At 40.4% G+C, this 27,950-nt stretch overlaps 2 protein-coding genes across 3 annotated transcripts in view; one reads left to right on the forward strand and one right to left on the reverse strand.

Moving 5' to 3' along the window:
* Positions 1 to 2,632: 2,632 nt before the first annotated feature.
* Positions 2,633 to 25,845, reverse strand: WBP4 (WW domain binding protein 4). Of its 2 annotated transcripts, XR_014226259.1 has the most exons (11): positions 25,787 to 25,845; positions 19,292 to 19,364; positions 17,746 to 17,808; positions 17,510 to 17,633; positions 16,501 to 16,713; positions 15,665 to 15,720; positions 12,827 to 12,893; positions 10,741 to 10,880; positions 9,472 to 9,710; positions 7,324 to 7,654; positions 2,633 to 3,454 (listed from the first exon to the last, which is right to left on the reverse strand). XR_014226259.1 is itself a non-coding variant. In XM_082277513.1 (10 exons), coding segments are annotated over exons 1-10 (1,185 nt in total). In that variant the 5' UTR covers positions 25,789 to 25,845; the 3' UTR covers positions 2,633 to 7,446. The 2 variants fall into 2 exon arrangements, 1 of the variants encoding a protein (XP_082133639.1); XM_082277513.1 differs by having other exon boundaries at positions 2,633 to 7,654.
* Positions 25,846 to 25,980: 135 nt separating this feature from the next.
* Positions 25,981 to 27,950, forward strand: part of ELF1 (E74 like ETS transcription factor 1) — an 88,981-nt gene continuing 87,011 nt past the window's right edge. The window contains exon 1 of the mRNA XM_082279298.1: positions 25,981 to 26,039. The gene's annotated coding sequence lies outside the window, so the exon portion shown is untranslated. The remainder of the gene's footprint in view (positions 26,040 to 27,950) is intronic.

Genomic DNA, 27,950 nt, shown 5'->3' on the forward strand with positions numbered 1-27,950 from the left:
GCACTGAGCACAGGCAGGCACTCGTTGTATGCCTGACTCTGGAGTGCTGACACAAAGATTGGTGCTCTGCTCAGCTGGGTTCACTTGTGAGATCACGGTGTCTTCTCTGCATCCTGCTCGTCCCAGGTTCTGCTGTAAAGCTGCTCTGCACAATCCTCTGCATGAGAAGAACCAGCTCATTGTTACAATTTAAATTATGCCTTGTGGTTGATTTATATTTGCATATTTATTTTGTAATCATGAATGATGCAGTGTGAGGAAATGTCAGGTAATTAAGAAAAATAATTATTTCAATACTGAGTTCTTCTAAAGGGTGTAGGTTTTATTACTGTATATATAGCAACAATTGTAACATTATTCAGCTATATTAAGAAAGATAGAATTTGTAATGGGAAGAAAGCAGGAAAACTATACTCAGTTCCTCCATTCTTGAATTTTTTTTCAATTCTTTTGTGTGTTCTTATGAGCAAACTTTGACAATTTCTGACTTGCTTCCAATACTTTAATTACAAAAGCTTTGGGGGTTCAGTTGGGTTGTTTGTTTTTTTTTTTTTTTTTTTAATTGATAGCTCTGCAAATCAATCAGGAAATGTATCACCATGCAATTCAGGATTCACTTGGACTTTGACTTCTTTCAGTAACCAGTCCAGAAAAAGAACCCTCCAGAAAGATTGGCAACTGAGCTTATACTTCTTGCAGTGCCGACAGACTGGCAATAACTAATATGATCAGCTGTAGTCGAATATCCAGCTAACATGGTTATCCAATTACCATGCTCACTTTCATTATGCAATTAAATTAACCAATTTATTTTATTAATTGTATCTCTCAAACAATCTTAGAAACTTCTTAAAAATTTTTAAATAATAAGATTCCACTTCCAGGATTAGTTAGTGCCTATGAAGTTCTTCACTATGAAAAATCACTGAAACACTTAAAAACATGAGCCTTGTTTATTTTACTGGAAGAAAGATAGTGATATTTCTGTAGGACCTTATGGATATTTGTGATTGATAATTTTCTGTAGCCTGTTTTTGTTCGTGGTTTTGTGCAGACTGACAAAAAAAGGGAAACCAGACAGCAGCTCCCCTCTTTACTAAGTTTTGGATGCCCCAATTGTAGGTATTGAAATTTAGAAGCTAAGCTCCTTCTGCCAGCCTGGCCCAGGAGATCCTGAGGGGTCTTTGTCCTAAGCTTTTCCTGTAATTGCGTATACATGTGTGTGTCAGAAAAATACGGCTATGACAGCTTGGGATAGAGCAGAAACATTTCTACAGGAGGCCACTGCCTGCAATGCTCTGCTTTACTAAAACCAGGTATATTTGCTTCTCCTCATTGAGAACATGTTATTTGAAACTGTTCTCTCCTAACTTAAAAAATACTTGAAGCCATATTTTATTCTAAGCTCTTCCACCCCAGACTTTCTGTGGGATATAAGAGCTGAAAGCTGAGAAATTGTTTGACCATGACCTGGCACCTCTCCTCAAGGAATGGATGTGTGGCACAACAATGCTATTTCTGAGGTGTTTTCAGGATGGAATATCTCAGTTTAGGCTTTTTGGCTCCTACAAGCAATCAGGACTTTCAGCAGTGAAATCAGTAGCAGGAAAAATTACAGTAACAAAGCACAGGGAGGAAAGGGAAAACAGTTTCTTGGGGAGAAACAAACAGCCCCGGGGGACAGCACAACAGAGCAAGAGGAGGTTCCTCTGCTAAAAACAGCCTTCTGCAGCTTTCCTTGTCAAATAATGTTACAACAAACATAACTACCACCCCTCCGCCTGGCTTCCCCTCAGCACCATCTGGGGAACCGAGACCTTACCCACAGATGTCACGTTACAGCTCGTGCAAGGGACCGGCTTCACCGCTCTGCAGATCCTGCTCATTGGTATGAAAGGTAGTCCTGGATCTCTTTCATTTCTCTGCTGAGGTCTCATGCAGCAGCATCTCACCCAGCTAGGAGGGAAGCCAGACAAAAGCTTTGTGTGCCTGGAAGTAGCGCTTCCATGGTAGTGAAGAGATGGATGTTTACCCTCTGCAAGAGGAGGGCAGCCCGGGTACCTCACCTCAATTGCTTTCATTGAGTCATCGAGTGTGTATCTGATTCTCAGGGCACTGCTCATTGCTCCTAAGGCCAGCAAATATGTAATACTGAATCACAGTTATATTAAAAAAAGCTCATATATTCAGCTTTATTCTGAATGTTGCTAATAGTAACTGCAAGAAACCTTAACCTGAACTCAGTTAAAAATTTTTAAATAAAAAATTTAAACCCAGGGGTTTTGTTACTCATAATTGATGCACAGAATAAACCAATTTCCAGTTACTGCTTAAGGCGCTACAGGAACGCACACAGACACTCTGTTGGTAGCCACAAAATACAAGTATTTCTCTTAAGAAGCATTTCCATACTTACAGACCTATTTTAGTTTATATTTACCTCAGGCCCCATTTTGAACAGAATATGCACCCCTAAATCTCCTAGGCTGCCCTAAACCCCCCGAACAGATGCACAATGGTAACACAGATTGTTCAAATGAAAGCTTTATTCAGTATTTTTATATAAACTCCACTTCAAGAGCTTGCAATATTTTGTAATTGCAACTGAGAAGCAGTTCAAGAGAAACCAGCTGTTCAACTCTGCAGATATTACTAATAAACTAAAACAAATACTTTTCAATCACCCCAAGCAAGCCATTAAAATCCACTGTCTCCAGCCTGTGGTCTGTACAATGCTGTCTGCTGGTTTTTAACATAGGCTATTTCTGGTTTTACAGGTAAAATCAAATATGCTTTTGGGAATCCTGGGAATTCCCCAAATTCTCTAGGAATCTCTGAAACCTGGCTCTCCGGGAATCCTCTTGGGCAAATTTAGCCTTTTTGAGATTATAATTCACAACACTTTTTGCTTTGTACAGAAACTTTTATTCAAGTTCTATCCTGAAACATTTCACAAAGCTAAACCTGTTAATCACACAAATGGTTAACACAATCTCTAAGTTAAATAATTTACCAGGTAGAAGGCTGGGGGACTTAAGAGGTAGATAGAGACTGAAGAGGTCTGGCTGACAAAACAGAACCCAAGTGTTGCCACAGCTGATAGCAGGAGCTATACAGACAGCTTTTGTACAAACAAGCAGAAGGATCTAAGGGCTGCAAGCCCTGTACGATGAATGGAATGAGTCTTGGGAAAAGGAATTATCACGGAAATCAAAAGAGCACATGTAGTCAAGTCTTGAAATAGCTTGTGTGTTGTTGGAAAACAGACAGGGTTCTTCAGGGCACAGTGCAAACAGGCAACAGAAGCGCTCGTGGGAGCCAGGACCTGGACACACGGTGGGTGGCTACAGAAGAACACGAAGCGTTCTGGAAATCTCAGCAGAGCAGGGGAGAAGGTGGAGGACACCAGAAACACGGCACAGCGGTGATACAGAGATTTGCATATCTGGGAATACTGGAGGAAGACAATTCGAGGAAGACAGCAATAATAAGTACTAAAAAAGGGGAGACACAACTCAAAAAACAAATCAAAGAAACCAAGCAGCATGAAAGAGTTTTTTACTCCCTTTCTGAGATGCCACAATTTGCACTGAAATAAAATCTCTTTCAGGGAAGAAAAAAAAAGAAGTAGTATTTTATACATGCACAGGTTAGTGAATTTAACTCAGATCCATGTCATGACCAGCCCTCCCACTTCTAAAACTGAATATTGGGACTGGATGATGCTGCAGGCAGATTTTATCTATGAGGGTCAAACAAAACTTTACTCTTTTAGGAAAGTGTGGATTTCAGTTTGCAAATCCCCAGGTGAAGATTAAAATGCTTTAGCCTAAATAGGAACAAGGATTATTCTATAACATGGATAAAATTGAGTTGGTCTCTGCACAGCTCCTGGCATAGCAAATGCCCAACAAAATAATTTTTCTTTTTTCCGTATATGCAATTATGTTTGCTTCTAAGAGCATCACCAACTTCAGGCAGGCCCTGCTGTAAAAACACACACAAATATTACACTGTGAAGCTGCCTTTCTAAACAGACAAGGTGGATGAAAACATGAGGCAAGGAAGGAAAAATACAGAGCAGTGAATTGACTGGCTTGAAACCACACAGAAGAAATCATAATCAGAAATTGCAATTACTCCCCCCTGCTCTCTGGCTCTCCTCGTATTGCTAATAATATCTATGACATCATATAAAACCAAGGGTGCAGTCCTCACTCAAGGAGCTTACAATAAAAGCAGGCAAGCAGATAAAAACACACTGCATGATAGAAAATACATCAGCCAGAAAAGAAAACACTCTGCCGAACCAGCAAAAGGAACATTCCTTTGTCAAAAGGCAGTGCAGCCCAAAGAAGGGTTAGCAGATGAGGAGCATAACTGTGGCAATACCTAGAGGGTTCCTACAGCAAAATCCAAAAGCAGAAGACTTGCAGGGAGATAGGAGAGAGATCAGTGCAAAACAGATGTCTTGGAAAAGCAGCGTCTGCCTTAAATCTCACAAAAGACAGTATTTTTTTTTTTTGTGGAGCAAGAAATATTTGATTTAGATACACAGCAAGGAAATTGAATCACAGCATGGTGCAAAATTAAACAATGGCTTCAGATATATCAAAATTCATTCAACTGGCCCTTTTTGTAACTTAAGAACAAAGAATTAACTGGTCTCTGACTTTCAGAGGTAGTGGAGAGCAAAGTGCTGTTACTTCTTTGTGAAATGCAGGCTTTAAAAGTCACATCAGCTAAAACCACACGTATGGTATTTAAACTAACTTTACTAGCTGTGAGCAAAGAAAACTATTTATCTTTTTTCCTAACGTTCTGGTTTGTCTATTTAACGCAATACAAAGACCTTTGGTTCATATTACAACTAACAGCAGCTCCACAAGGAAACAAGTTTTGAACACTCATTTTCAGATGTCTTTAAGCATCTGCTCAAGAGATTTAGTTACAGGTATCTTAAATTACTGCCTGTGACCACTTCAAAGTGACAAAACTTTTTAAAGGAAAGATGCTAGTATTTTGGGTACCTCACTAGAAGAGGAAAGCTATCCTCCTCAGAGGATATTAAAAGTGAAGCCTACAAAAAACCCCTGCACTACTTGATAAAACTGTACTAACAAACAAAAAATAACTTTTCAGAAATCATAATGAAATGTATACACTTTAGGCTTGGAGTAACAGAAGGAGGAGTACAGCAGTACAAAAATACGTCTAAGAAGAAAAAGAATTGTGCTTGAAAGGAAAGCATGACCAGCTGGTAACTCAGCAGCTGGTGAAAGGAAAGGAGCAGAGAGAATCAGATGTAGTGGTGGGTGACTGGTAAGGGCGCCCATAGCAGACAGCGTGATGGGGTCATGTGAAAGGCAAATGAGATTTAGGGACATATCAAGAGTGACTTCCGATATGCTAAGGAAGTATTGGTGACATCATGCACGGCCTTAATTGAGGTAAACTAGCCCAGGGAAACCCATCTAGGCAAGCATAGTCCAGGCAGACTCAGGCTGGAAAGGGTGAAGAGAAGCGCTGGTGGAACACTGAAGGTCCTGTCACACAAGGACTTCGTTTGTGATTTCAAAGAGAGAAGATGTGATGGATTCAAGATGAAGAAAAGCTACTTAGCTCAAGGGCAGGACTTGTGTAAATTGGAAGAGTAAACTGGCTACAAACACAACGAGACTTCAAGTTAGAGCAGGCTCCTGGATGCCGGAGTAATGGTCAAGTAAGAACATATCCTAAAAAATCTGATTAAGAAACCCTCTCCTTGGAGTACACGTTGTACATTCCTGTATCTAAGACTTCGAAGTATCCTGCATATGTCCTGCATCTCTAAATGTTAATCCAGGGTCAGATATTACAGTACACATTGAAATTTATCAGAACAAACATCAGACAAAATACAGCAACCCTGAGGAAGCCAAGGAAATGCATGGGTTTAAATACAATACTTAATTTTCTTCTAAACATAGAGTAAAAGTCACAAAATAGAAAAAGGGACTTCAGCGTCCACTGTAATACACAATAAGCCAGATTCCCTGTCTTGCACTCCTTTCTCAATTGATCCAACAGATTAATAGTTGTTTTCTCAAAGAAATTCAAGCTCGGCAGTTACCAACTCTATTTTGCTGGACTCTTGACAACTATCTTAACTGCACTCCTTTTTTTTTGACTGAGACTCTCCTGAACAAAACACTGTAAACTTTAAGAATAGAGAAGTATTTTTTAACAGATTCATTATTTGGACCTTTATGGTTCACTGTTTGATGGCTAGAGGAGCAATGAGTGCTGCTATATTCTTACACAGACAACGAATCCTGGTGATGCTAAATGCAGACCAATCCCACCAAGTGAAGAAATCAAATCTACAGTCCTTAAGAAAATGTCAAAGTCATCTTGGACTCTACTGCCATCAGCTCTGCTGATCTTTTGCTTTCCTCCCCTATGGTACTGAGAATGATGAAGCTTCAATACACTTAGGCCCTCTCAATTTATCAAACACTGCAACCCTAAAACACACACTTCTTATCAACAGAAAAAACACAACTACCTCAAAAATGGTCCTGTATGCTGTAGGAGGGCCAAGTCTCTAAAGTATTTTTTCATTAAAGTATCAGGCAAGTGGTTTTTTGCTGGGAAAGAGACAAAAAGAAAGCAAGACTAAAAAAGAAAACTTGGTAAGTAAAAGGAAGGAAAAATTCAAGTAGACAACAAGAAAGAAGGAGACAGGAAAACATGACAGAAATGTCTACTCCAACAGGGGTGGCTCTGGTGCTGTTACTACAAGTTAGGATTCATGAGGGTTAAATCTTCTGCAGAGGTGTAATACATTTATCATGCACATACACAAATAATTTTTCAGAACATTATTTGGAATGGGTGGCACTGATGTGAATAACTCTTCTAAAAAAAGCTCCCAAATGATCAGTTTGAAATGTTGGCAGTCTCACCACCCACTCTTTTGCAAGCGATCAGACAAAGGTTAGTAAGCACAATATTTTACTCATTAGTGGAGAAACTACACCACATAAACAATCTTGAAGGATGATTTTACTACGATATGCTATTGAACCAGTTCCTCTCTAAAAATAAAAGGTCTGCTTCATTTTTGTCAGATTAAGGATTACTACATTCTCACATACTTAGAAAAGGAGTAAAAAACCTTATGAAATGTATTTAAAACAGCACACACAGAGCAAATACAACTTGGATGGCATGGTTAAAATAAAGAATACATGTATTTACAATATTGCATAAGTAATTTAACACAAACTTCCATTCCAAAACCAATCACATCAAAATAAAATAAAAAAATATTAAACTCACATATGTTTTAATACCTATAAATTCTTAACTTCTATCCAATATTTTCTTTATAAAAGCCTGTTCAAAATATTAAACTTTTGATTCACTCTAGCTTAAACAGAATCTAAAATGATTTGTTAAGTACTACTGATCACTTAGTCTTTGTCTTAAGTTTCTAGATTTTCCATTTTCAAATTTCCTCTTCTTAAATGTTGGCACCCCTTCTGTCAGGTCTCCAAGGGAGGTGACTGTCTTCTCCCTAAATATCACTGTTTCCTCTTCTGGATCCTCTAGCACTGGGGGTGCCACATTATCACTCTCTGTACTTGGAAGCTCCAGGTCCACTTTTTCACTGGGACAAGACAGGAAAATTTAAAAGGGTTAATGTACATGGAGAAAACAACATGGTGTATTGCAGACAGCAACAGCTATTTTTATTTGACAAAACAGCTTTGAGCTAGATGCAGTCTTCTAATCATCATCATGACAGGCATCAAGAAAAAAACCCACATTCTTTGTTTCTTCTGTGTGGGCAGCTGTAAAAAGTAACAAACTAACACCTCATTCTGTACAGAGCTTATAGCATGGCCCAAGCATGCATCGTCCTGCAAGAGATAACAGGGCTGTATGTCTGTAAATTTAAGAATATTGAAAGACAGTAGACAGTGAGTAATAGCAGTGGTTCACTGCCAAAACACCATTGAGCTGTTTTCCTCAAGCATCCATCCTGAAGGGACTGCATGACGGCAGAGAGACCCAGCTTACCAAATCAGACAGTGACCCTAAGCTGGGAGAGGTGCCTTTGGAGGGCAGGATCACAGCCAATACTGTCCAAACAAATCAAAGACATCAACTGAAAATCACCTATCTGTTTTAAGGGGTCAGCAGCAAAACACCGTGTTCCACAAGGATAACCTGTGGCACAAACATACGCAGAAGAAGAACCGAAGAGTTGGCAGGAAGATACCTAAATCACAGCTATCACACCAGCACAACACTGCTGCAGAGATATTGGCCAATCCATACAAGAATACTTCTGCTACTACCAAGTGTTAGTCTGATGTCAGCTCGTGTACTATGCCCAGTTTGGGGTCCCATGCTTCTAGGAAGACATAGATCCGCTCAAGCACCCAAACTGGCGCCACAAGAATGATGGCAAGTCAAGAAAATGTGATTGTTGCAGTATCCCAAAAATGTAAACCTCCTGGAAGTGGCTGGCACCGTGCCTAGACTGAATTTAAAAAAAATAATGAACAACTGCATTTGCCTCATTGACACGTGTGCTCATCTCAAGCCTGTTGAAGTACAGACTGGTCTATGAGGTTCAATAGATGAAAGCACTGTTTACTGCACAGTGCTTTCCAAAAACCCAAAAGAATTTTTCAGCTCAGGAGTCAAGGAGCAGTTTAGCTGGCCCAATACAGGAGGTGTTATGTGAACATTATCGTCTCCAAGAAGTGCACCAGTGCTTAATTTTGTATGAACACTGTTGGAGGTCTACCTGCTAAATAATTTAGAACTAAAATGTTGGAGAATAGAGTAAGCATAAGGAAGAATACTCTTTTCATTCTCCAAAGCCTATTGTTGCCAGACTCCTTGCAGGATCCACAACAAGAAACTGACAATAAAAGAACATACTTCACAAGGAAAAAAAAAAAAAAAAAAAAAAAGATCCACCTCAGGCATTATGCAGAAAACAAAACAACCCTTCTGATCAGATGCATTTCATGAAAACATCTGCAGTTCATTGGTCTGACACGGAAGGGAGAGAGAGAGAGAGAGAGAGAGAGAGAGAGAATGAGAGATCATCAGATCATAGGAGCTCCTGGGGCAGCTGAACCAGACTGTCAGAGGAGATGACGTTAAGGAACATAAGCTTAGAGTAACAACATTTAAATATTTGATACTCAGCCTCTGAAAAAACAGCGCATGACTGATTCTTAAATCACTTCAATTTACTTTGTACTCATGGTGAACTTCTGCACAAAAACCAAAACACCACCTCTACCTGTAATGGAGAGCTATTACTTAAAATAATCACTGTGAAAAGAATTGTATTTGAGCAACATTTCCAATCACAGCTGTGCTAATTCTGCCAGAATTCAGAATAAAAAGCTTTAGTTCTTGAAAACAACATTATGAAAATAATGATGGTAAAAAGATACTCACCCTGCTGCTTCTTCTTCTTCTTCTTGTTCTTCCCCTACTTCCTTAAGTGCTTTCCATTTTCCATAAGGGTTGGTCTTGTTAGATCCATCACTAGAGGTTTCTTGGGAAGCTGATGTACTCTCCTCTTTATCCACGGTTTCTTCTGACTTAACTTCTCGCCATTTCCCATAAGGGCTTAACTTTTTAGCTTTAGGAGATTTTTTCCCTTCCTCTGATTCTTCACCATTATCTCCTTTCCTCTAAAGAGGAAAAAACCCATCTTAAGCAAAAAAGCCTAAATAAAAACACAATGTAGCTTTATTTTACATCTTTTAATTTGCTACTATTATTATCTACTTATTATCTACTATTCACATTTTTCAACCAAGGGTAACTTGAAAAAATAAATTCGTATTGTGATATCAAGAAATCTAGAAATTTTTCTTCTTGAGCTTTACAGATTTAAAAATCTTGAATGTTACAAGAAGTTAAAGTTGGAAAATACCATCTACCAAGGCTGAAGTTATTAAACTCACAAACTGACCTGAAAACAAAGCTTAGCATATCTTAAAATAAAGGGGAAAAAATTCACATGCAACTTTCTCTACGTGCAGATGCACGCACTTTATTGCTAATACCTGGTAGCAGTTTATAATGATTCAGTGATACAAAAATATGTGTTTTACAATTAACACCTGCCTAGGAATACATTTTGTATTTAAACTGTCTCTGTCCATTCTGAATTAACAGCTCCAGGCAAACCATCTAACCCAACCAGAGACATTATCACACCCTTTATCTTAAATTTATGTTTTAAATACGTAATTGATAGAGATTTTGTACTATGAGCTGTCTATGTTTTTTCTCAATTTAATAAGGAAACTACAACCATGCCATTTTCAGTCCAAAGCATTCCCTGAAGGTCTAATGGCGGTCACATTTACCAATGAAAGGCTGAAGTCATCCTCACACTGAAATCCAAACCATTTTGTGGATTATTTCAGAGAGATGACAGTGACCTTTCTCAGAGAACACCACATTTTTTGTAGAATTCAAGATACTTCTGGCAAGTTGAAGGAAAGATCATGCTTTCTATTCTGTAACAGTGCCACTAATGAGCCAAATAATTGAATAAAGATTCATTTTATTAAGAAGTGCAAAATTTTACTTTCAGTCACATGTTTTAATCTCCTTTCAGTGAGTACAGCCTACCAAAAAAACCATAAAAGATATAGTTATAATTTTCTAGTATAAGATCATGTATGCAAAAGAAATCTGAAAAATACCTACCTTGAAGTTTGTTTCTGGACTCTCTGCTTCATTCTCACTATCTTCTGAGTCTGATTCAGACTCTGTTTCAGCAGGCTTGTCACGCTGACCCTTCTCATTTGAAGAGGAAACAAAACCATCCGGTTTCTCCCATGTGGATACTGTCCAAGACATTTGAACAACCACATTATTTATGCTTCTCATTTTGATCTGTTATTGCTTTGACAACATAACCTTTCAGAAGCAGTGCTGCCTTATGCAAAAATACAGCAAATAATTTAGCAAAAGGCTTTTGCCTTTGTTTGGTACATTTGTTTTAATAACCATAATCAGAAAGATAACATTTCTTCCCAGCAGAGACACAGTCATGACAGCTGACTTCACTGCTGATAAAGCTAGTTTTAATTAGCTCTTACAAAAAATATCACACATGGTGAACTGTGACCCACAAGACTGTGGTCCCTCTCATCCTTACAGAGGACAGACAAATAAATTTATTGCCCTCTAGATGTGCCTATTTGATTTGAGCTATTCAGTGATTATAAAGACAGGATAAAGTAAAGAATGGTAACTGTAAGCCTCAGGTCTCCAGGCAGCTAGACCCCTTTCAAGTGCTACTTTCCATGGTAACGTTAGGTCTCAAGTGAAAAGAGCTCTCAAGCAAACAAGGAAATACAAACATCAACCTGAAAAGACATGGAAGTATGTACAGAACATGAACATACACATATATCCCCATTTTCAATTTAAAAGTAGCATTCCAGTAAATATACTGAGACGAAATATTTAAATGAAAGTTGACTCAATGGTCTTAAAACTGGTTTTAGTAAGAATAAGGCAAAAGTACACCAACTTTCAGTCTAGAATTTTATATAAGCTTTCAGATGTAAAAAATCCTACACTTTTTCCTAACTGCAGACAACACAACATGTAAGTGCCTAGATGTATCTTGAAGAAGTAAAAATGTAGGAAACTGGCAACGAATGGCTGCTGCATGAACAGCGCAGTCTCTTAAGGGTATTGCTGTCACCTGCTTCAGATTAGTAACTGAGCAAGTTCACTTTTCCCAGGTACAGAGTGGAGTAGGTGCAGCCTCCCAAAGCACGACTCGTAGCACCAAGCCTGGAGCCATCAGTCCTCTAAGCTACGTGTCTGACATGAGACACTTTTAACTATTCATATCAGTTAAAAATTTGTCTTGTCTTCAGAGGATGGGATTACTGTTAACAGAACAGAGAAGTAATTTTAAAGCAATCCCAAGACTCTTACTTACAGCTTTAAAAAAAAGGGATCAACTTGCAATCTCAAAAGCCAAAATTCTGCCAAATGTGACGATTAGAAACATATTCTTCCCAAGTGTCGTATGTCCATGAAGTACTTAAAAGAACAGCAAACATAGTCATAAAATGTATTTGAACGTGGAAGGCAATGTTTAAAAATAACCAACATCTCTCTTCCTTCTCAAAAGAAATTGCAAATCATTTGGGCAGGGGAGTGGCCCATTGAAGAACTGAAAGGTTTTGGATTGGTTTGTTTTGTTTTGTTTTGCCCTATTCTTGGCATCATTAGCAATGCCACTTCATACCCAACTGCAGAAGGAAAATTCATAGCCAGCATAAAAATCACTTGCTCTCCAGAGAGGCATCATTGACCTTAAAATGATTCAAACAGATTTAGAAAGCAGATGCTATTCTGAGGGAGTTACCACGAAGTTCCCCATGTAGGGGAAAAAAAGGAAAAAGAAGATTCTGGACTTCCATATCAATGCTACATCAGCAAGAGGAAAAGTTTAGGAGATTCTTATTCAGTCCTATATGCCTGTCAACACAAAATCCTTCCCTTTTCTAGTTTCCAAATTGTAATTTCAATATATATGTAGTAAAGAAGAATGCCTAGTTTAGAATTACAAGTTGAATGTCCAGGCGCTATGACTGACAATGCAGCTATAAAGGCAGTGCTGACTTAAGCAACTATTTTATTTCAACTAAGACAGCAGCTTAAAAAATACAAAACTTAGTAAAAAATGCAGTTATTTGCAAAACAAAAGGCTTTTCTGAAAACCCTCTCTCCTGAAATAGAGCTTAACTGGAAAGGAAGCTCTCCTTACCTCCAGTTTGTGTGTTATAGTAATAGGTATGACCATCTTCAGTGACACCTTCTACCCACTCTGCTCCCTAGGAAACAGACACAGGAGAGTTCATGAAAAAGACTTCAGGATCAGCCAAAGCATCACTTATAAATCTATTCAATTCCTAAGTACCTTTTGTCTGTGATCATCTTACTGCTTTAAAGCTTGAACCCCTAATGTTGTTAGAAAGTATTCCCTTCGACTCCAATAAGATGGAATTCCGTAACTTAAAGTACAGCAAATGCAATACACAATTATTTTTCAAACAGTGGATAATTAGTATGAGGCTGTATAATAGATGTTGCCACACAGTTTAAATTATTATATAGGCCATTATTTTACATGTTCACCCCTGAGGCTGTAATTTCCTATTTGTGTCATTGTCTTTAGTGGAGGCTGCTGAAAAAATTCTCTGGGAGACTCAGGTCTTTGTGAGGGCTACAGAAAACCAATACCAATAAATTCTATCACAAATTAAATATACACAAACAAATAAAAATTTATTCCAAAACAGAACATTACGACAAATAATTATAGAATGCCAATAATTTTACTTCTTTACTAAAGCACCAATTTCAACAATGTACTGTTTTCCCCTACTGATTAATAAATAAACATGAAATGTGGCACAACTTGCTGGTATACCTTTGTGGATATGTAATTTTTTTTTCCAGAATCAGCTACAGCTATATAATCAGTCATTATTCATGCCCTAACATTTTCCTTAAGAAACTGGTTTTCATCACCTCTTACACACACAACTACTTCCCTGCTCCTTAAGCACCAATACGGCCAGCTCCGTGTTGGGCAACTTCACCATACATTATTTTGGCACTAATAAATGTCTGTGTGTATACAGAGATATACAGACAGGCTTTTGCACACCTATACATTTGCTTAACACTCTTACTAAAACTTTGCTGGGTTTTTAAAATAAAAACACAATAAAAATCAGAAGTTGAAGTTCTTGCATCCACTCTGTAAACACAAAAAAATTGTACTGGCAAGTTCAGAGCAGGAAAAGGCAAGAAAGCCTTCAGAATAAAGTTTCCTCAATGTTTCACCCTCAGAAGTTTCAGTGTGCTGGTTTTGACAAAAGAAGCAAAAGGAAAGTTTATTTTAAGTATAAAGAGGATTTAAAAAAACCAGTCTTAAGTATAATAGAGGTTTTCAGTCAATATCTGACACTAGGCACACTGAGTGTCCCATGACATAAATCCTAACAAGGACACTGTCAGTCTAACTGGTTATAGGTAGTCTTCAACATGCCCCTTCATTACTCTGTTCTCCCCACCTCTTACCAAGTCTGAACAACAACCTAATGTGCTGTAAAACCAGAAGGGCTCCTGAATCTCAACTGCACGATACATTGCAAGCATGCCTTTTAACTTCTGGGCAGTGAGTCCTTGTTAGAGATCTGGAATGTTCCCAATATCCTTAGCTCAGACTAAATAAAGGAGCAATCAAATGCTTGTTTTTAGCCATAGCGAAAATAACTCAAGACAGGACGAAGTCACTGAGCAGGGTGAGGGAAGAAAGGCAAAATACAGCTGTGTGGTGTTAAGATACTGGGGGCTGAAGGTGTGTGCTTCTGATATGGCTAGGATGAGCTAACTTCAAATTGTTGCCAAGAAGGGAGTGCCTTCTCCCCCCCAATCTGCTCTCCCCATGTTGGCATTTTTTCTGATTATTCAGAATGCTGATAGCAAGGAAATAAGTCTCCAAAGCACTAACCTAACTGATGCCTTCACTGCCTGAACTAGTGCACTGTCAGGGTAAATATGTCCCAAGGACCAAACAAGGTTAGTTTCAGGACCACCTCTTTCAGTGGAAGGCTACAATAAGACTGGCTTTAAATATTGCAACGCTATGCCTTGACTGAAAAGATAAAGTTGAAGTGCTGATTAACAACTTGCGCAAACCCACAGGACAAGGAAATCAGAAAGCCAGAGTAGCACATCATGTGATGATACAGAGCTACAGAATGTCAAGCACTCTGAAAACACCAGTTTTTTTTGAACTCTAGTGTAAAATCCAACACTGGCAAACCAAACAAAACTGACATCAAATCATAGTGTACATATGACACCTATCTCGAAAACAGGGAAACGTAACATCACAGGAATGATGGAAAAATCCCGTTTTTAATGCTGCAAAGCACAAAAATCCTGGAGTGGTAAGTACCACAGGAAAACCCATTAATAATAATAAGAAATCTTTCTGCCTTTGGACTACTCCGCAAGTTTTTCTGTGCCTCAAATAAGAAAAATTAAGTAACATACTAAATGACTAATTATGATGAATAATTGCTTGCATATAGGTTCCATGATCATAAGAAACCCAGGAAAAACACAATTTATTATGTAACTGTATGGTAAAGCAAACAAAAAATGGGTATTCTTTTTTTTTTCAACTACCTGACAATGCAATCTCAGTGTTGCCTCAGATAAAGGCTTAACTATTTCAACTGTGTAATATTCAGTTTTTATAATTACATTTCATTCAAAAAAGGTTTAACAGAATTTATTCAGAATTTCCTCAAAGCTTTCAATTTTATGGGCTGAAGTATAAAATAAGTATATTCTGCAGGAACCCAACCACCAGTAATTACTTCTCTTCCCTGGACAGAGAAATTAGCCAAATAGGATTTCTATAGTAAAACTGCAGTTTATAAGAAATTATTCTACATATTCAAATTATGTTTTCCTAAGTTTACAAAGGGCAAAAAATTTATTTTCCGCAACCAGAAGACTTGCAAATTGGTTAGATTATTTAAGTGTTTACAAGGACAAATACAAATATGAATAATTTGATTACCGTTTGTGAGTTTTGAGAGTTGCCTTGGAATCCTTTAGGTTTCTCCCACTGTGATTCTTAAAAAACAAAATCATATTTCATTCAATTTGGTTTATATTTAATAATCTTTACTAAAAACAGATCTAAAGGATATGACACTGATGTGTGTACACATAGAAACAAATAATAAAAAAAAATATTTATACACCTCACTGGAATATAAATAATCCTTGACCAAACCATGGTATGAACAATAAACCAAAGTATCATAATTGCAGCTGGCTTTACTGGCACTAACAACCCTCCAGACTCTATTACTAGGCCTGATACAGAGATACAGGATTTTTGGTTTTAAAGAAAAAAATAAAATGAAATGATGAAAGGCTACAGTAAATACTAATGTCAATCCTTAAATTTATAAGAAACAGTTTGTAACATTCTCATTAATGATAAAAGAGGGTTGCTTTTATGTTCTAAAGTAGATCACAACACACAGCTCCTCAAGAGAAGTCAGATAAATCCTGTAAATGTGGAAAGACACAATCAGTTTATTTCACATTCCTGATCACAAAGCTTCTTCAGGAAGAACACAGCTATCTTTGTATACTTAACCCCTGGCAGGCTAAACACTTCCAGAAACTGTGGAATTACTGCATTCTTCCATTATTAATCAACAGCAAAACCAGTCTGAAATTCTGGATGTCCAAGTCTCAGATGTTAAATACCAGAACTCCATCTAAGTGTTCACATTTCAATAATCAGCTTACTACTGAAAGAGCAGAGTAAAGAAATGCAGATAGTCTTTTCTCACTTGTATCCAATAATTATATCTGCACTTGCTCCTCAGTAGCTTTTACCTCCAGTTTTTGTGTTGTAGTAGTATGTATAGCCTTCAGGAGATAATCCTTGCACCCACTCCTTCGTATCAATTTTTGCTGGTATTGAGGCATCCTGAGATGTCTTTTTTTTCTTTTCTTTCTTTTCTTTCTTCTCTTTCTTTTCTTTCTTTCCTTTAGTTTCCACTGTGTTGCTCTGCATTTTACTCTGTGTTGAACTGGAACCTACATCATCTTAAAGAAAATAATGCCCTTTAAAAAAAGAGTACTATTCTGAACTTAAATATTAGTCACTCTTGCACAACAGAAAATAGGAAATTTCATTCTTACGAGTATTTTCATTAATGAGTGAAAATCACTAGTATTATACTCATAGCAAGTACACTTGAAAAACTATATTAAGAGAATCTTGCATTGTTGCACTGCTATAACATCATAACAAAGTCCAAATTTAAAATGATGAGTAACAAAGAGAAAAACCATAAGGACCAATGAGGTCTAACTCGACAACAAAAGAGAAACTAAAAGAGTTACGAAAAAGACAGCTTCTACAGGAGCCTGAAACTACAAACTTGTTTTTAAAGAATAATATATCTTCAGTGTACAGAACAAAGGTACTTGCTGAGCTGCAAGCTGACTAGGAGATTCTCATCTCCACTGTTTGACACCAGTGGGAATCCAACCTCTCCTACTCATAGGAACTTTAGCCTCCAACTGGCAAAAGTGAAACATTAAATTAATCAAAGGAAGCTGCACTGCTGATTCAAAGTACCAACTACAGCCTAATTTTCTGTTAACACATTGTTTAATTTTTCTGCTCCAAATTTGTTTGCTCCATGGATCACAGGATACCATAGCTATAAATATTCTGTACTGCAACTTCTACTACTGGCATTTTGAAGACTTTTTTTTTTTTAAATGAGCAACAGTCCTGGAGACCTCCTCTCTCGTTCTTAAACTTAAGACAAAACTTTCCTATTCAATATTCTTTCAATTCTGTCTTTAATCTTCTGGCAGCTACATGAACTACCTGGCTTAATTCCAAGCCTTTTCATATCCTCTTGATATGCTTTCATTGCAGCCTCCTCCATTGCTGCAAATTCTTTTGACATGTTTTCTTCTTCTTTTGCCTTTTCCAAGCTTTTCTTTTTAATCTAAAACAAAACAAAACAAAAAAAAAAAAAAACCAAGAGAATAAATTAAAACCAATCTGATAATGAAAGAGAGTAAAAATAAGCATTTGTGCAATTAAGATATTTGAGTTACCTCACTAATTCTTTTTGCCACATTTTCTTTATGATTCTTTCCTCTTTCATGAAACTCAATGCTCTTCAAAGCAAGAAAAAAACCAAGAAAAATAATATGTAGTATACAATTTTTAAACAGTTCATTTTAGTTACTTAAAATTTAGTTGGACTAAATTTTGTTGAACAAACCTAAATGTAACCTGCTCTGAGAACACTTACAGTGAACACTACAGCTATAAAATGGCTATAGGGATACAGAAATACTGAGAAACATTCAACAAAGAAATTATGAAAAATCAATAACACTCCAAAATGGTGTAATAAAATCTCATAGTATATTTATAAGATTTTTTTCAAATAATACTGCTCAGCATACATGTTAGAGACAAATAACAGGGAATCTGGGTTCCCTCTTCATGCTATCCTTTCACATATCATCATGACTTTTTTTTCCTGTTCTCATGCAAACTTTTAAAAACCATATGGGTTATTTAGTGTTCCAAATATTAGCTACTGCCCTTAATTAGACTATACTACACTTCACAAACATCTCATGTATTTTAACTAGTCTGCAGGTTCAAAAATCTGAAAAAGAGAGAGAGAAGGAGGAAAAGACAAAGTGGGAGAGTTGGATAACTAAGGATAACAGAACAGTCTGCAAGCCAAAAAGCTGCCAGAAAGACTGAATGCAGTAGGAGCGGGAAGGAATTCAGAAGCTCCCAACAGGTACAACAGTGGAAATCCTCATGTGGTTCTCACATAAAAACATCTGTGCCCATTTAGATGTTCAGATGCTAGATGCCTAAGCCTGACCCAGTAACCCTAGAATTTCTGTACACAAACTCATGTGCAGAGGATGCACATCCCAGGATGACTCATCTCATTTAGAGTCAGACTTTATAAAGTTAACTCAAATCCCTCCCTTGACACATATTTCTCTTCACTTACTCCGAGAAGATACCTGCAGCTCATGTGAGCTAATTAGGTATCTTACTGTAAGCCAGAGGAAGCTCAGCTCAAGGAGCACCCCTGGCATCCAGTCAGGAATGCAAAACCTACTGCTAAGGAAGACACCAATGTGTCTAGTAGTCTGCAAAAGGCATCTGCAAATCAGAAACACGCTTCTGTAACCCAGTAATGTTTCTGTGGGCTGTGTGAAATGAAAGAAACCTACTTTAAGAGCTCAGAGGCCTGGCTGTACTGTGCCTACCACATACAAACAGTACAGATACCAGGTTTTGCTTTCTACTTGCACATGAAAGCGAAGGACAGGCACAGACAAAGTTTCAAGACAGACCAAATGTTAAGTCACAGAACTCAAAGCATAAGCAGGGTCAGATATTTAGTCCTTATCTGTACTGCCAAGTAGAACAGCACACACCATCTTATATGTGGGGATCTGGCTCTGACGTAATATATTTTAAGCATCACAGGTATTACAAAGGCATTTTTATAAAAACAAATCCCATGCATCAAAAGACTAGTATTAAAAACTGATGTGAAAACCCTGTAATTAAAATTCCTAATATCTCAAATAATGGACACAGTATGGTAGACCATCGTACAGGTCTGTTGTCTGCTATCCAGCACTTGCAGTAATCGCAGAATTTTTTAGGCTGAGATTTCCAGTAATCGGCCCTGGGGAAAGAAAAAAAAAGATATATAATCTGAAACAATAACCAAAGCCACAGGTTTTCGTATATATTTACATATATCTTCAGAAACTAAATTTAATCTTCTTTGGGTGATTAAATATTAAGAGTTTGGTTTTCCTTATTTTTTTTTTTAAACTAAGTCTGGGGAGCCAGTAAGAGTAGATACATTAACAACTGTGTCTCATAAAGCACAGTTCAATATTGGGATTTTGACCATGTGACCTCCAAAAACTGCAGAATTTTTACAAGTGAGGCGGTGCTGTAAGAACCAGAGATACAAGACAAAGCAAGCCAGAGATAAACAAGCAGCTGTAGATACCCCATTTAAACACAGAACGGTCAGAAAAGTGCAACTTGCACTGTTTTTCATAAAAATGCTGGATACTGTACACAGTGAACCCAGCAACACAAAGGTGCAGTTCTGGACAATGCTGAGCTACTGTGGAGAGTGAATCCCAGACCAGATTCTGACCTGTGGGGTCACAGACACGGTAGTAAATTGTTCAGATGCTTCAGTGTAAAAATATAAGAATTTCTGAACCATGTCATTAGATAAGTGAGGAAACTTGGGGAAAACTCTTCAGAGCTCAGAAGTTAGTATATCAAAGTATTTAACAGTAAAACCAACAACCTCCAATGGCTGTTTCTTCAACAAAACCCACTTTCTAATGCCAGATGAGACTTGTGTAAAAACAATTCTATTTCTCATTGGCTTGCAAAAACAGACACAATACTTTGGTTCAGCAGAACACATTTGAGCAACAGATTTCTTTGCTTTTAAGTTAAAATGAGAAAGAATGAGGGACAAAATAAAAAAAAATATTCAAGGTTACACTGAGAACATCAGAAAAATTGAAACTTGGCTTTTTGTCTGAAGATGACTGTACAAAGTTCAAGGAAAATACTTCCTGACATTCTTATTCAATAAAACCATAACTTCTTCCATGCACAACAATAGCACCCTCAATCCTTACGATACATGTGAGCAGATCTTTAATTACAGAAACAGACCTGATCAACTTAACTCCTACCATTTAAGCAGGTATCAAAATACACTCTCCCACCAGAGCTTCACACAAAAATACAGTTACCAAGAGGCTATGTTTATTTAAAAGTCTAAGTACAAAGGATGTACTCTGCAAAAATGTATCAACCTATAAGCAATAGAGTGTTAGCAATGCACAGCTTTTCGAGCAATTTCCTGGAAATCCAGAAGGAAGCTGCTGGGCTTTCCCTGATTTAAACAGAAATCCACTCATCCCTAAATGGTGTACTTTAAAACTGTGTGATTGCTTAGTCACAAATTTAATTAAAAGTGTTTTTTGAGACTTATACCTGAACATACTGGGGAAAAGCTTGAGTAATCTAATGCTCTGGCTGGAAAACCAGCTGAGTGGGAGGGAGAAATTCAAAGCTCAGAAAAACCTCAAGAACCTTTTTCCTACTTGAGCTATAAATTGTCTCTAAATCCTTTGACATCATCTACAATAAATTTCCAGCTAAATGCAGGGTTAAACTTCCTATGGCAAGGGACCAATTTTGACAGAAAACATAAACTAGAAAAAAGCTTCACTGCATGTTTTGGGTGTGCAAGAACCTCTGCCTTCTTCCAAGTTTAACCTAACATAGGAGGCTCTTTCTCTTCAAAATAATCAAATATAAGTGCTAAAATTAAGACTGTACAGCTGCACCCACCACAAGTCAAGACCTGAGAATTTGACGAACCATATTTTCACAGTTCTATTTTACACCAATTTCTTTCCTAAATCCTGCTGGCCACATTTGTTGCAAACCACTGTAGCTATACATAGAGTTATCACTCTGAAGAACCTGAGAGAACACCTGTGGCTTCAGTACAAATCCACATCCTGATTAAGTTTTTTAGCTTCATCTCCTAGTGGTTTTCATAAAAACTGGAGCTGGCTCTCTATTGTTACATACGAAATAAATGTAAGTGGTCCTGTGTGCAGATATCCTAAGAACATTAAATCCTGCATTTCACAATTAATGAAATTAATTGTGTAACTTATGATCTCAATTCTGTGACTTACGAGCATGACGAATCTTATATACCAAATAATTCTCTTAAATATTTTCTACTTGAGTTCACACCACTGGAAAAAAAAGAACAAGCTCAGCTGAAATATCCATTGAATAACATCTGCCACTACAACAACAGCAGAGCCTGCAAAGCTCCAATGGTGCTGCCATGAGATCAAACCAAGGAGGAATATTTGGAAAGGAGCAGCAACTGAAGTGAAACCCCACTTTATTGAGATGCTACAAATGCTTTATGGGCTCCATGAACAATTTTTTAAGTCTGTGATTGTTTTATCAATCTGACAAATACAGGCTTAAGAGTAAATGCCCTTAAAGCAGTACAGATGGTTTTTATTCTTGAATAACTGAACACAATTATTATATCCCACAAGTCATGGGAAACACAGTTATTTCATAAAGTCATTGCAGTCAGAATGGTACAGCTTTTAAGACTCCTTGTCTTCTGCCAGAAGTAAAGTTAAGGCTGGTTCTTGTTTTCAGCTCTACATCTGGGCCAGTCTCCTATGGACCAGAAAGCTGGCCAGCTAGCCAGCACCAGTACAACTCCCTTTCTTCCTTTCAGTAAAATGAGGAGACAGTCTAGAGTATGTTTGCCTTGCCCAGATTTGCAGGGTTGAGATTCAGCACAGCACACATGCCCCCAGGCATGGCTCCCAAAAGGCAGCTTGGTGACACAGACCCAGAGAGGTGTGCCAGTTTTACTGTGAAGCTCTAACTCCTGGGAAGGGTTCTGACCAAGTCTGTTTGGAGCCCAGCTTTCCAGAGCTGGCTGAGCAAGTCAGCTTGGCATCCTGCCACCAGGGAACAGGGCAGCACTGATACAGATGGGTATTAGGCAACTTCTGGACAAGCTGCTGTAGACTCATCCAGACTTGGAAATCCCGTACTAACTCGCAACTGGTTTACACCTCCTCCAGAACAGTGATTTTCTTTCAACTTTTACTGGTCACACCACTCAGAAGAAGAATGCACATTTAGGGGGCTAAAGGAAAAGGAAGGAAGGAAAAAGAGGAAACAAACATCAAGCTGTTTTTTTGAAACCAATGAGATGCCAAAGTCTTTGCTGCAAACAGCAGAGTGCAAATTGCATCAATGTTAAAACAATTTTAATATTTCTGAAATTCATTTAAAACATCAGAGTGAACAAGAATCCAAGAAAGAACAAGTAGCAACTCTGCACTAAGAGCATCTGCCCCATTTGCCATTCCAAAAGATATGAAAATTATGAAACTCGGAGAGAAAGCACTGAAACTCAGGTATTTGTACAATTCATTTCTTGAGCCACGAGAATCATGCAGCCTATGCTGCAGTGACCGGGTTACACATCCCAGCGCAGGAACCACGTGTTTGGGAGTATGCAAAAAGGACAGGTTCTGTCAACCACGTTCAGGAAGTAACCTGCAGAGTAACTCAAGTACTGGAGTCCAGGGCCCTGAACCCTCAACCTGCAGGGTGCTTCTCCTCACAAGTTACTGTATCATTAATGTTTCAATGGGTGGTGCAAACAGCTCTCCTTATGCAGGGAAGCTTAAAAACCCTCATAAAGTAGCCATCTTGATTTGAGATAGCTTTGCTGAACTTTACCTGGAAATTCGGCTGAAGGATTTTGTTCCTACCATGTACTGAAATTAAGGGGGGAGGAGAAACAACTGGTTTAGGTGGTTCTGAACACCATGAAAAAGAATTTGACTGTACAAACAAAATCTGGAACCATTTGCTTTGAATGGCTCTGCTCTAAAATATCTGACTTGAAATCTGGCAGGGATGCAAGGGGTTTGTATCAGGGATGTCCAAATTAGAAGCCCTTGGGGGTAAAAAACAGCATAGCAGTCTTCCTTGGTTTGAGTATCTACAACCTCAAAAAACTTTACAAGAATTTAACATCTTATAAGCTTTCTGCAAGTTTGAGCACTGAGGAGCTGCTACATGCATCATCACCTTCAATACACGTTTGTGAGGTAAGATTCAAGTTTTTGACTACACAAGCAAATTAATTCAGCATAAACATTGTGGCTGTTCTAAAACAGCCACTCAAAAGGACAGAATCCATTACGATTTCTGAACACTGTTTGGAAATACTGTGTACTTCTGAACAAAGGTAATGCTTCTGTAATGGAAAGAAGTAGAAGAAAACAAAAGAAAAAAAAAATCCCATGTATTTCACAACAGACACTCCTCCACATGGGAAGCTATTCCAGAATAGCTAATTCCAATTCAAATATCCCAGTACTGGTGAGACCTAAAATTGCAATGCTAAGATGGCAGAGAAGGGCAAAAATGTTTTCTTGTACTGTGAAGTAGGTCCCAGTGCCATGGTCCCTAATGACTCACACTCCCCAGTAATTCACAGCAAATCTGTTCATTAATAGTGTAATAACTGTACCCTAAAAACTCTTCTTAGATAAATACCTTTAACTTTTTTTTTTTTTTAAGGTATTTAAAAATAAGATGTAAAGAAAAGAGCACCCCTGACAGTGAGTACATGGGACTGTCCTTCTGCCCAACCCCAGCTTGTTGGCTTTCTAATAGATCACACAATATATGTCTATAAGTGAGCTCCTGCAAGGTAGAACTGGATGGGAGTTTCATTCACATGAAACATGGAACTTCTCTGAAGGGCTTTGCTCTTCTGGCCTTCAAGTCAGTTATATTTTTTTCAATCCCTCTATAAATACTAATTCACAACTCAAATGTCTGCTTCTTTTTATCATTATATTAGCCCCCTGTGAACTACATATAAATTACGATATCCCATGGAGAACAGAGTCTGCAGAAGCTGCTCAGCCTGACCTGTATTGGCATGAATCTGCTTTGCCAGATCTCTTTTCAAAATTGTAAATTACAGAATCACAGAATCATTTAGGTTGGAAAAGACCTTTAAGATCATTGAGTCCAACCCTTAGCCCAGCACTGCCAAATCCACCACTAAACCATGTCCCCAAGCAACGTGTCTACACATCTTTTAAATATCTCCAGGGACGGTGACTCAACCACTTCCAATGCCAGAAATACTTTTAATATACAAGAATGCACAAAGATATCAGGGAAGACAGCCTTCTGCATGTATGGAGCTCCAATTCTCTAGGTCATCTCCTCTAACTTCAGTTGTCTAAATAGTGAGATAGAGTTGTCTCAGTTCTCCCTGTCAATAGATGGAAACTGTCATCTCCAAAACACCACTCTTTGCATCCTAAAAAGACATTTCAGAAGCATATTGAACTCCTTAGGTGCGTGTTTCATCCTTACAGAGGGAACCTAAAGCGAACTGCCTGAGTCAGCCTTCAAAAGTTAAATATCTGAAGTCAGGAATATCTCCTGAGAGCAGAGGTCTGCTGCTGTAGATGCAGAAGAAGGATATGGCCTATGTCAGGAAGAATGTGATAAGAATTAGAAGGGAGGAAAAAACCAGCAATGTAAATTGGGTCAGGAATCTGTTCAGGTATAATTTTAGCAGTAACTAAAATTCAGAACACTGCTGTACATAGTACCAGTCTGCAAGACAGGCTCACACAGATCACCATCAAGTACTGCCCCACAGACAGACCTCTGAAGAAATTTTTGACCAGCTTAAGATTTTTTTTTTCCAGCAGGTAAGTTAGGATATCTTGAAAAGTAACAGAAACAAACAAATAGACACACCATTCTATACGCCATTCTCACCTAATAAAAACCACACGGGGATTTTTACACATCCCCCTCCTCCACACGTGCTCAAGTATTAACATAAATTCCCTAATTAAAGACTTCAAGAAGGTAGTGATGGCCAGGTAAAACCAAGGCACAGACACTTCTCTTCCTCACGTTTCGCCCAGAACCAAAGGCGGCAAAGGAGGCCGCAAGGTGGGAGGACCTGGGAGAGAGAGGGAAGAAGGGAGGCCGGGGGGACGGGGAGAGGGGCAGGAGGGAGTGCGGGGGAGTGCAAGGGAGAGAAGGAGGGAGGGAGGGGGGTAAGGGGTACGGGGGGGGGCAGGTTGAGGGGCCGCGGGCCCCATGCCCGGAGCCCTCCCCGAGCTGAGGGACGCCGAGTGCGCCGCCGGCGGGACGCGAAGCTGCCCGGCGTGTGTTGGGGCGATAAGAGCAAGACAGCGCAGCAGAAACAAACAACCTGAAGAGAGCGGCAGGGCGGAGGGGAGCAGAGGGGCCGGAGCGACAGTGAAACACCTCGCTCAGCGGGGAGGTGGTCGCCGGCCGCAGCCGGGGCACGGCCGCAGCCCCACTGCCCCCAAACGCCCCACGGCCTGCAGGGGCCCGGCCCGGCCCTCGCACCGCACGCCGCCGGCCCTGCCCGACCCCGGCTCTCAGGGCAGGGGCTGTGCCCGCTCCCTCCCGGCCCCCGGCACTCACATCGCCGCTCCCCCGGCAGCACCGCCGCTCCGCTACCCTGCACTCCCCTCCACTCGCCGCGCCGCTGGGGTGGGATGGGGCGGTGCCGGGAGAGGGAGGGAGGGCGGCGACGGGAGCCGAGAGGGCTCAAGCCGCGCTCTCCTCCCCGCCCTTCTCCACCTCCTGCTCTCACCCGCTCCTCCTCCCTCGCTCCCGAGGAGGCGAGCGCTCAGCGGGAGGCGCCCGGAGAGGGAGAAGGAGCTGCGGCCGCTCGGTGAGTGCCGCCCGCCGCCCGAGTCCCGCGCTCGGCGGCACCGGGAGGCTCGCACCCCTCCCTTGCGGTGGGGAGAACCACCGCGTGCCACGGGTTCGAGCCCCGCCGCCGGCAGCGCCCTGTGCCCAGCAGTCCCTGCCCCGCCGCACCCGTGGGATATGGGAGGTGTGGGGAGAAGGGCGGTGATGGGGTGCGAAGGGGCTGGGGAGGCGGCAGGCCCCGGCCGGGTGGCGGTGCGCGCCCTGGGGCGGCGGCCAGCGGAGCCCCGTCCTGCCGGACGCCGCTGCCAACTTTCTGGGAGTTCGGCAGCGCGTGTGTCGGGAGGGCTCCTACTGCGTACCGCCTTCACCTCCTCCCTCTCCCCGCTGCCCCCGGCGCCGCTGCCCTGCCCTCTCTCCCTCCTGGCCGCCCGCCTCTCCCGCCGTCTTGGGGCAGCCGCGGCGGCGGCGGGGGCCGAGGGAGAGGGGGGGCAAGGGCCGGCGCCGTCCTGGGGCGCGGGGGACGGGGACGACACGGTCACACTTGGGTGTCCCCGGCACACTGGCCTCCTCCGCTGCTTCCCCCGCAAATAAAAGTCACCCCGGGCTGGTGTTCCAGAGCGCACCCTCCCCCCCTCCCCCCCCGCCCAGCCCTATGTAGACTGATCTCCCCACGGTTCTGCGAAAAAAGTCGCGTTAATTCACCGGCTGCAGCTGGCAGGCTGTTTGCTACAGTCACGCACAGGGGTGGAGGAGAAGCCTTCGGAGTGAGTCATGGCTGTAAGAGGCCCTCCGGTTGTTTATGGCAAAAACAGGGGGATGGCTCATTCAAGATGTGGGAAATACGGGGAGTAAGAGTTGCCTCGATCCATCTCACAAGGACAAGGCAGTGGTATCTGTAGCTAGCACCCCCCGCCCCAGCTTGCCGTCGAGCTGCCTGAGAAAGGAGGTGGGGAGGTTGCCTTTTCCTCTCACAAGGAGGGCTTGTGGTCAGACTGTCATAGCTAGCTGCAGGAGTTTTGCATTTGTCAGCATTTCCATTAGAAGTGTACTTTTTATGTAGTTTGCAACATGGCTATAAATATATGCCCCGGGTTGAAATTTGGTTGATGGCCTCTTCTCTATCTAAGCAACTTTTGAAATGATTCTGCTTAGATGCTAAGTGGAAATCCGGGAAAAATACTGGCATTTTATGTTTCCTTTAACTTTAAAGCTTAGCTGCTTACACACATGGACGCATTTACAGCTGTTAGTCCAAAAAAATTCCTTCTCCCCCGAGTTTGTTAAATTGGGGAAGAGTTGAAAAGCTTGGCCTCTACAGGCATTGGTCATTAATTAGTGCAGCAGAGACTTTGAAGACTCCTACAAGGTCCCTGCTACCTCGAGTGAGGGCAGCCACCTACAGAACGGACGTGGGACACTATGTGTCCGCACAGCTCTAACCTCCAAGTGCCGGGGCAGTTCCAATGCTTCAGCATCCCGGACAAGAAGCTGGTGTTAAAATCAAGGCAGAATATGTTAACTTCGGTCCGTGGGATTGATTTTTTTTTTTTTTTTTTTTTTTAAACCACGTCCGTTCGATTGCTGCTTCTGAGACAGGGAACAAGCCCATTATTTAGGAGCTTTCGTTTTGTGTACCTCTGTATACGGACGTATCTGGATCCCGTGAAACATGCCTGCCCCCCAGTGGATGTCGCTGATCTCTATACATTCTATACATTTACCACCTCCCCCCGTGCTCAGCCCTGCCCCGTCGGTAAGTTTGCAAAGGCAAGTGCTCAGGATGCCGGGCTCATCTGTCCACCGCGGGCCTGTGTCCGAGGATGGTGTCAGTCGTGACAGGATGTGCCACCATCCTTCCCGGCCAGCTCGGGAGCAGAGGTGCATCCCCCCAAGGTGTACCAGTCTCTGGCTGGACAGCAGTGAGAAGAGG

Source organism: Coloeus monedula (assembly GCF_965178545.1).
Source record: "Coloeus monedula genome assembly, chromosome: 3".
Taxonomy (NCBI): Eukaryota; Metazoa; Chordata; class Aves; order Passeriformes; family Corvidae; genus Coloeus; species Coloeus monedula.